We start from the raw sequence: 9,663 nt of genomic DNA, 5'->3' as shown, positions 1-9,663 counted from the left end.
AACTGAAGATGGTCTCTCTTGGGGGTTTTGTGGAGAGACTGCCTGGCGGCCCTCGGGGAGAATAAAACAGCTGGAGCCGTGTGGCCACCGCAGAGGACAGCTTGAGAAGGGCCGTCTGCCCTGGCTGGCCGGTCAGTGCACTGCCTCTTCTGCTTAGGGTCTAGCATTCCCAGAGCTCCCAGCTGCAGCTCTGGACAAGACCTGAGCCAAGTCACCCACCATGGGCGTAAGACCCCACAAAGAAGACGGCACCTCACCTGTTTATCAGAGCCCACACAGGACACCTCCCTGCTTATCCTCTGCCCCAGGCACCCTCACCACTCCGGGGGTGGAGTGTGGGCAGATGCCAACATCTTCTTCAAGGCTCCTAATCAGAACCCAGCAATTATTTCATCTTCAGTCACCCACGGAGTCCCTGCCCCTAGGAGAAGGTAGAAAAGAAACATTTCTGCTTCGTGCCCCAAAGCACAGCCTTTAAGGAGAGTCGTCCCTTCCACTGTTCACTGTGGACATTATTCTCTCACAGTCCCACACAGCCCAGGACTTCTGGCTTCCCTGTGTTGGGACCTATTCCCCATTAGTTCCAACGGTCTATTTTGCCTTAAGAAAACATATTTTTTTCCTCCCACAGCAGGGTGCCTATAAGTCTTTAACTGAGGGCTAAGAAACAGTAAAAAAAAAAAAAAGTAAAAAGAGACCCAGGAGCTGGCAAGATAGCAAGTGCTTCTTCCGGGCCAGAAGGAGTGAACCAAGGCACAGGGATGGGGGCACTGCCTCACCTGAGGTCTTTGGTACCAAAGGAATCATCCGTACATTCTAGAGGAGTCCCAGAGTACAGGACCTGCCCCAGGAGAGGGCTGAGCAGGGCCTGTGTACCTGCCTGCCTGCCAGCCTGCTCTCCCTCCCACACAGTGCAGAAAGGACCAATCGGATTGCAAATGGAGGCCATGAATTAAAAAAAAAAAAAAAAAAATCAGGCAGCCCCAACTTTTAAAAGGCCCTGAGCCCCAGAGACACAGCGTCTACCACTGCTTCTGTGATGCCAATCCCCGGTCCCCACGAAAGGCCGAGAAGCCAGCAGAGGCACCTGCAGAGCCAGTCGTTCCGTTCCCCAGGCAGCACCTGGGGCTGCTCTCAGTGGAAATGGTGAAGGCTGCTGCCACCCAGGAGGGAGCTTCGTGGACTCCCTGGCTATGGCGCCAGAAGCCTGGAACTGCTGCCATGCTTGACAAAACAACGGGAGTCCAGGGGACGAGGAGGCTGGTGCTGGGAGCTGGTCGATGGTGACAGGGGAAGTAGGGGTAAAGAGGAACTGAGTCCCATCTCCTCCATGCCCTCAGGATGGCTTCCTCACGAGGTCACAGCTCCCCTGATGCACCTTCCCCTCTTCCCAGGTGACTTCTGTTTCTATCTGGTTCTCGTCTGGGGGGGCCCTGGCCGGGCAGCCCCCCCACATTTCTTCTGCCCTGAAACACGGCTCTAGCCAACCTGCTCCGCTGCTTCACCTGCGACCGTCTGTGTGGGGGCTGCACAGCACCAGCCCCTCCGGCCCGCCAGGGCATTGTCCTCCAGCCCGTCATGCCCAGCTGCGACCCGGGCCCAGGCCCCGCCTGCCTCCCCGCCAAGACTTTCCGCAGCTACCTGCCCCGCTGCCACCGCACTTACAGCTGTGTCCACTGCCGAGCACACCTGGCCAAACACGATGAGCTTATTTCCAAGGTATGCTAAGTGGTGGCCTGCCCCACCCCGCCTGTCTCTCATGCCAGGCTTGCCCCAGCATCACCTCGGGGCTAGGCAGGGGTTTGGAAAGTGGGGGCTGAGGGCCACCTGGTGTTGGCAACCGTCTGTCCTATCTCCACAGTCCTTCCAAGGGAGCCATGGCCGAGCCTACCTGTTTAACTCCGTGTGAGTCTCCTTTTGTGCATGTGTGCTTGTGCGAATACTTTCCCTCTATGACAGGGGAGCAAGGGGACAAGCCATTACCTTGGGCTTTTGCAGCAAAGGGGTTCAGGAAACAGCATGTACTTCTCTTGTGGGAAGCATGAGCAAAACTGAAATCACTGGGTTGGAAAAGGAAGGCCCAGGACTAGGCATGGAAGGGGGTGTGGATTGCCAAAGACAGGGGTTCCAGTACTTTTTAAGTGGAAGTTCCTTTGAGTTCTTTGGAGGCTGGACTGACAGAGCAACCCCACTGGGTACTGCGTCCTTCCTGTTTCCTGAGACAGGGTCAACGTGGGGTGTGGGCCGGCTGAACAGCGCCTTCTGCTCACGGGGCTCCACTCGGTAGCTGACATTTTCTGCGAGAGCTGCAAAACCACACTGGGCTGGAAATATGTAAGTACCTGGGCAAGAGCCCCTCCCTAAAGTGGACATCTTTAGACTCCCCCCAAGCCCCAGTGACCACATGAAACGTGGCATGACCATAGAGGAAAGAACAATAACCAGTAACCAACTTGGACTAGGTGGGGATCCCTGGGGGTAATACAGATGGTCGTGGGGCCGGGGTGGGGAGGGAAACTGCTTTTTCCTATATTCGCTGCTTCCACCTCCACCAGGAACAAGCTTTTGAGACGAGCCAGAAGTACAAAGAAGGGAAGTACATCATTGAGATGTCACACATGGTGAAGGACAACGGCTGGGACTGAGGGGCTCAGGCAGGCTGTGCCCTTCCTCCGCATGCCCCACCCTCCCCCACCTGCCCCTGGCCCTGCCAAGCAGTCCATACCAGCATGAGTACTGCCCCACCCCTGGGGGAGACCAGGCTCTGACCAACCCCTCCCCTGCCTCCACACATCACTACCAGGCCCTTTTTGGAACAGGGGCCTGGGGATACCCCAGGGGTGTTCAAGGCTCAGGAGTGGGCAGCAGTCAGGGAGAGACAGAACTGGGGTGGGATGGTCGTGGCCCCCTCTGGCCCCAAGATTCTGAAGATTCAGGCGATGGCAGGAGTAAACTCAGGCAGAGAAGACTAGGGGAGGAATTTGTTCTCACCTCACCCTTTTTGAGTAAACAGCAGACAACCCTCGGTCATGGAGCTGGTAGAACCTAGGCTACAGAACAGCAGAGAGAAAGCTTGGGTTGGAGTGAAATCCTGGCTTCAGACATGGAGAGACTGAGAGGGTGACGTTTCCCACCTGCATTTGTAGGAGAAAGGACTTGGGCAGAAGGGAAAACCTAAATCCCAGGTCCTGGGAAATAAAAGAACTACCAGGGTTACCATTTCACTCCACTCGTTTATCTTGGCACTACACAGGCACTTTCGAGTATCTAACTTTTGCCACCGGGTGGGGTGGGGAAAGCTGTCCTGGAAGAGCCCCCACCCCTAGTTGGGCGTTTCCAGAGCGAGCAGTCTTTATGGGCGTTCTCTGGTCTCCAGCCACTGTTCCCTGGGATCCAATTCCTTGGAGGGAAGGTGGAGAATCAGTGCTGCGGGGCCAGGCTTTCCCATGGCTGCCACCAGCGAACGAAACTTTTGTATGATACATAAAAGTGTTTGGGTCTATTTTTAATAAAAATGGGAAAAGCAGCTGTGAGGGACGGTCCTCTGACTTTCCTTGGTGCATGTACTTGTCCCTGTCGCTCGCACACCTTGGTCCATCCTCACACACCACTAGGTGGCACCAGTTCCTTTGTCTCTGGCGAGACCCAGCCAACTCGCCTCGGTTTCCCACTTGAGCTTTTGCAAGGGGCTGAGCATTCAGTAGTTTTGCTTAGGAAGAGGGCTGAGTTTTCTGTAAGCTGTATTCCAGCTAGAACATCCAAAACAGCTCGTGTCTACTGGAGCCCTTGACCATGAGCTCATTTTTGCCTGGATCTAGAATTGGGGAACCAGGAGAGGTCCATCCTAGCACAAAGATTTTCTTGGATCCCATAACCTTTCACCTCAGTTCTGTAATGTATTGGTCAGCTAGCTCATAGGCACACTTAAGCCTAAAAGAGAAATTGATCAGCCAAGGTGCTGCCCTGGCGGTTGACAGGAAGTGGAACAAAATAGCTCAAAACCACAGCATCAATGCCATGTGACCCCAGAAGTTTGTTGTTTTGTGCATTGATGTGAAATCCCTGTTTGGTGGGTGTCCAACATCTACGAGGAAGAATGTACACATCATAAGCATCATTTTGCAAACCATAGTGTTATTTCTAGATTCATTCATTGAAATTGTAAATACTCGTAGCATACCTATTACTTTCCAGGCACCTGTCAAGCACTGGGGATTGGTGGTGAGCAAGGTCGGCTGCACCTGACTTTATGTAGCTTTCAGTCCGTAAGAGGAAAATATCCAGCCAATTCCAGCAGAATGTGATAAGGACTTGGGGCAGGGATGGAAAAGCAGCTCGGGAGCTCCCAGGAGATATGAGTTGTCAAAGGAGGGTTTAGAGGACTGTTAGGGTAGGAAAAGGTCAGGAGTGGGGAGTATTGCAGAAGCAAAAAACTGTGCCAAGTGGCTGAAAGATAAAAGATGAAACAGGAGAAAGGCAGGGGCCATACATCATATAAAAACATCTAGATTTCATCCTAAGGCTACAGGAAAAATGGAAAATAAATTTTGAGAGTTTTTTTTTTTTTTTGCTATAGGGTGCGTGTGCTCACTGGAGCAACTGAGACAGAGACAGAAAATGAGAAGTCACCCCTCGGGGGGATGGCCATGCAGTAGTCCCTTCTGCTCTTAGGATTTCAGGTATGCACACACACCTGGTGTGAGTTTTTAAGCTGCTGGGTCTGAGACTTGAACCGTGGCCAACTATGTGGGAGTCCAGCAACATAACCATTACATCATCTGCTGGTCCTGAAGAAATTCTTATTTTTTAACAAGTGTAGAGTGGCATCATCAAATGATTATATTGTGCCTAGACAGGAGGCTCCAATGGAATTTTGCTTTTATTTCAGTTTTTGGGTTTTCAAACTTGCCTGAGAGAGACTGTGAGAGAGGGAAAGTGAGAAGACACCCCCAGGAGGGATGGCCACACTGTAATCCTTTCTCCTCCATTCTTTTCCATTGATTTTGGGCATGTGTATACATGTACCCAGAATGTTTTTCAAGCTACCTAGTCCAGGATTCAAAGTGATTTTGGGCATGCGTATACATGTACCCGGTGTTTTTCAAGCTACCTAGTCCAGGATTCAAACTGCCCAGTTGGCCATGTGGGACCCAGCCACTTTAACCTCCATGCCACTTGCCCCTCAAATAGAAATTTTCATTGACTAGGCCCAGCCTGTGGCCTGGTGATTAAGGCAGGTGATCCCACATGGCCAAGTATGCTGTTTGAGTCTGGGGCCGAGCAATCATGCATATGTGTGCCCCAAATCAAAAAAGACGAAGTAGAAAAGAAAGGATAGTGGCGTGGTCACACCCCATGGGGGTGGGGTGGTACTTTCTCCCTCATAAGTACCCTCCAGCACACACAAAAAGTTCTAATAGGCTTAAGAGACAAAGTTAACTGTGCCTTCTCAAATCCCGTTGTCAACATTAGAATGGAGAAGCTGCCTGGGCAAGAGAAAAGAAGAGATCCCACCTTTCAGAGTCTCCATGCCCAGCAATGCTGACAGTTCTGAAGCTCCTACAGGAGACTCAGAGACCGGCTCCCTCTCAGGCCCACTTCTTGCACCAGAGTTCAGGAACCCATCACAAGCTCCAAACCCCGTGTGTAAAAATCAGGAACAAACCAGCAAACTTCTTTAAGCTCTCTCAGAGGCCAGCCAATGGAGGAAAAGGGGGTATTAAGGTGGCTGGATCCCATATGGCCAACTGCATGGTTTGAGTCCTGGACCCAGTGACTTGAGAAACATCCCAGGCACTTGTGCCCAAGATCCTGAGAGAAAGGATGGCAATGTGGCCATACCCCACGGAGGGTGCTTTTTCACTTTCCCTCTGTGTCTTCCACCAAAGCAGGTGCACACACCCTAAGCAAACTTTTTTTAAAAAAAGTTCTCCCAAATAAATTCTCTCCATCTACTGTAAGACGTTCTAATTAAGCCAAGCAGGCACTGTGGGAGACAAAAGTAAATGGCAATCTTTACTCTCAAATCCCTTGTAATCTCTCCTTTTAAGAATCTTTGTGAGCTTGGCTCAAGGAATCCAATTTCATCTCTAAGCTCAGGCCATGGGCAGCACTGTCCAAATCTTAGATGCCCAGATAGATGTACCTTCAAGAAGCATCGTTATCAAACACGATGACCAAGAGGGGTCACGCTGAGCATTGCAGGTGGAGACAGGAAGGCTGCTGCAGATCTGGGAGGCAAGCAGCACCCAGGCCCTTTTCTCTGGGAAACCTCACAAGTTAACCCTTTTTCATTTCCTGTGCATCTTCTTTTCCTCACGGAGGTCTACTCTGAGTCTAACAGAGATTGTCCCAGTCTTCTCCACTCACTCTCCATCCCAGGTTGAGTGAGGGAAGCCAAGAAGCCACCAGTTCTATCCTTGAAGCCTTGAGACTGGATGATACCCTCATACAACCAGCAGATGGCATCATACCCTTCCGCCCTTCAGCCAGGAAATCTCCCAGTTGAGAACCTACTCACATCACGCCAAAGAGGTCCACACCAAAAGATGCATGTTGTCAGACTTTGGAGAGTTAAAGCTAGGTTGTGTGACTGAAGAACGATGTAACTTTGTCCAAACTGTTTAAACCTCTTTTGGGGGAGGGGCTCGATTTTCCATTTTTGTTTTGTTTTCAGTTTTGTTTTTTTTTTTTAAAGAGGTTTTTGGTATAGGGTGCATGTGCTCGCCAGAAAGACAGAAAGCAAGAAATCAGCCCCCACGGGGATGGCCATGCCACAATCCCTTCTCCTCCATCCTCCTCTTGGGGTCTTGGGCACCCATGTACACACGCCTGGCATGAGTTTAAGTCACTGGGTCCAGGACTCGAACGGAGGTTGACTACATGGGAGTCTAGCGACATAGCCATTATGCTAACTGCTAGTTCCTTCAGAGATTTTTTGCTATAAGGTACATGCGCTCACCAGACAGAAGTGAAATATCCTCCCGACACACAAGGGGGTGGCCATGCCACAATTTCTTCTCTGCCCCCCTCCTCTTGGGATTTTGGCTACACACGCGCAGACGCCCGGCCTGAGTTTTAAGCCACTGGTTCTGGGACTCAAACTGTGGTTGCCCACGTGGGAGTCCAGTGATGCAACCATTATGCCATCTGCTGGTCCCAGGGCTCAGTTTTTCATCTGTAACATGGGGATGTTATCTCCCAAGTAGTAGTTAGGGTTCATGATAATGCATACGATGTCTGGCACATGCAGTGCTCGTAGAAGTAGCTCCAGAAATGTGAGCTAGCGGCATGTCTAAGGGAGGCTTTCCAAATCCCTCCCAGGGTAGCTGATCGGTGCCCAGATGGGAGAGGAAACGGCAGCGCTGAGGAGGCAGCCAGCGCAGGTTGGCACTACTCAGCCAATGCCCTTTTAACATTGCACTGCTAGTGACAGATGCAGACAGTAGCACAATGTGAAAAGAGCTCCGGCCAGCAGCAGAGGCATGCCACCCTGCCTCCTCACCGTCTCCCGGCCCGGCCCACTCAGCTCACCGGCTCCTTAGGGTTCCTTATCTTCAGCCTGGCTTTCCTCCCTTCTATTTCACTCTCAGCATCAACCCTCTATGTCCTCTCTGGCCCTCCTTTTGCCTTCGGCATGCCCCTCCTAGCACAGAAACCACCTTTTTTTTTTGAGGTTTCAGGGCAGGAAGACAGGTCCACTGAGGCAGCTGAAGAGACACCTAGACCTTGGCACTCAATTCTCAAGTGACTGGCAACAATCCCTGATGTCTGGGGGTCACTGCATGAGGCTGTTCATCCTCATTTGTATTTCTGCCACTTCCCAGTCCAGAGAAGAGGAGCCTGACTCCGCCCAGGATCACAGACCCCTCTAACTCTAAAGAGGTCTGTCCATTTAAGTTTGAATAAACGGGCATTCTAGGGCTCAAAGCAACAATCTTAGATGATGCTCCAGGACTCCAAGAAAAAGTGTGTTGTCACAGGTGCTCAGGCAGTCAAGAAGCCTCCAGACCTGAAGGTAGAAGCTGCTGAAGCCCCATCTTTGCATCTTCTTTGGGACGTTTTCAAAGCAGTTAAATGAATTTGCATCAAATAAAATGGTGAAGGTGCTCCTCTCTTACAGAGTTAGGGAGAGGCTTTTACTGGCAGGGACTAGAATCCCAGTTGTTTCCTGTCCTGTTCCAGAACTCTGATTATACAGTCTTCAGGCTCATCCAGGCCTTCGTCTTACCCCAGCCTAATGTGCTTAGGCCCAGGGCAAACAATGTAAGACTGATTAAAATCCACAGCTAGAAGACAGCCCTGTAAAGACACCTGGCCATCCAAAGGTTCAGAGCCCGCAGAACTCTAGCCTCTAGCGTGGCACATTCCAGCTGGAGCCAGGGTCTGGGGAGCATGGTACAGTTCTGACCCGTGAGCTCCGTGGCCCAGAGCGTCAGAGGATGGGGGTATCCCTCGGGTGCCTTGTTTAACCATGGCCTCCCAAGCGCTGGGCGTCCCTTTCCCCATTTCACCACCAGCAGGCGGAATGGAGGACAAATCCCGGGCGGGAGCTTGTGTTCTGGGCTTCCCCATAGCCTCCACTCCCCCCACGACCCCTCCAGGGAGCAAGAGAGGTTCTCTCGTGCCTCCTGCAGCGTCTGTTCCTGTAACCTGCAAACGCGGGTGCCTGCCCCACAGCCTGCTCAGCTCCAACGGTCGGGAACCAAGGCCCGGCTAGGGTCAGTCGCCAGGCCTCGCTCCTGGGGTGGGGCAAAGCAGTCCCAGCCGAGAACTGGATCGGGCCAACAGGGGGCAGAGGGGCCAAGACAGGACAGCCCGACAAGCTTCCGAGAGGCTAGGGGAAGATTCTTCCCCAAGGAGTTCCCAGACCTCTCCTTAGGGAGTAGGGGGGAGGGGCGGGACCAAGAGCCCCTCTGCTCTCCAACCCAACTCGTTCCAGAGGAGCTGCCGCGATTCACCAGCCGAGGGCCCCTCCCCCACCGCGGGCCCAGGAGCCATCCCCAGCTCCTTCCAGAGGCGAGTGTAGAGACCGAGGAGGAAATGGGGGAGGGGAGGCCCGGCTCAAGTTCTCTCCTCTCCCCCTCCTCATTGGCCACCATCTTCCGGCCCCTGCCCCCCAGAGCAGCAGGGGATGGGGCCCAGCCCGTGGAAGGGAGAGAAAGGGCAGGTGGGGGGTTAGCAGGAGCAGCAGGGGCAGGGGGCTGGCCCCAACTGTCTCCTCCTACCCCCTCCCCGCAGCCATGGCGACGGGAGGAGGAGACCGGGAGGGTCCTGAAAGCCATGTTCTGTGAATGGGATGAGAGGGGCAGCTGGGAAGGGGGTAGGGGTGAGGGGCGCTCTCCCTCCATACCCAACTGTGCTCTCCTCCACGCACGGTCACACACACCTCGAGGCTGGACCACACACGCGCGCGCACGCACGCACACACACAAACTCTCAGCCATACTTGCACAACTCAGCCCTCACTACACACTCACCCGAACAGCACGAACGAGAGGGCGAGCGCACGCCTCCCCACGTCCCCGCACCCCTGAACACCCCACAACTATTCGCTCAAGGGCCGGCCTCGCCTCCTCACACCCACGCACAGCCCCTTGGCTCACCCCACAACTTCTGGAGGTGCAGAACCCCCTGCCTGCTCCAGCCCGTCGACCACCGCGT

At 53.2% G+C, this 9,663-nt stretch overlaps 1 protein-coding gene and 1 non-coding gene across 4 annotated transcripts in view; one reads left to right on the top strand and one right to left on the bottom strand.

Annotated features, from left to right (window-relative positions):
* The window catches only part of YPEL4 (yippee like 4), a 6,789-nt gene extending 3,576 nt beyond the window's left edge, over positions 1-3,213 (top strand). Inside the window, exons 1-5 of one of the 3 annotated variants that reach the window (XM_027776727.1) lie at positions 713-1,283; positions 1,395-1,719; positions 1,862-1,905; positions 2,226-2,334; positions 2,556-3,213. In XM_027776727.1, coding sequence (XP_027632528.1) covers positions 1,579-1,719; positions 1,862-1,905; positions 2,226-2,334; positions 2,556-2,645 — 384 coding nt within the window. In that variant the 5' untranslated portion in view covers positions 713-1,283; positions 1,395-1,578 and the 3' untranslated portion in view covers positions 2,646-3,213. Of the gene's footprint in view, positions 1-712; positions 1,302-1,394; positions 1,720-1,861; positions 1,906-2,225; positions 2,335-2,555 lie in introns of those variants that run through there. The other 2 variants (XM_027776726.1, XM_006160818.3) reach the window with 2 other exon arrangements.
* Positions 3,214-7,403: 4,190 nt separating this feature from the next.
* MIR130A (microRNA mir-130a) lies at positions 7,404-7,465 on the bottom strand. The gene has a single exon (NR_129464.1). It is a non-coding gene; the product is annotated as a microRNA mir-130a (primary transcript).
* Positions 7,466-9,663: the final 2,198 nt, after the last annotated feature.

The sequence above is a fragment of the Tupaia chinensis genome, unplaced genomic scaffold, assembly GCF_000334495.1.
Source record: "Tupaia chinensis unplaced genomic scaffold, TupChi_1.0 Scaffold000709_1, whole genome shotgun sequence".
Lineage (NCBI taxonomy): Eukaryota > Metazoa > Chordata > Mammalia > Scandentia > Tupaiidae > Tupaia > Tupaia belangeri.
This window is presented reverse-complemented; position numbering and strand designations above follow the sequence as displayed.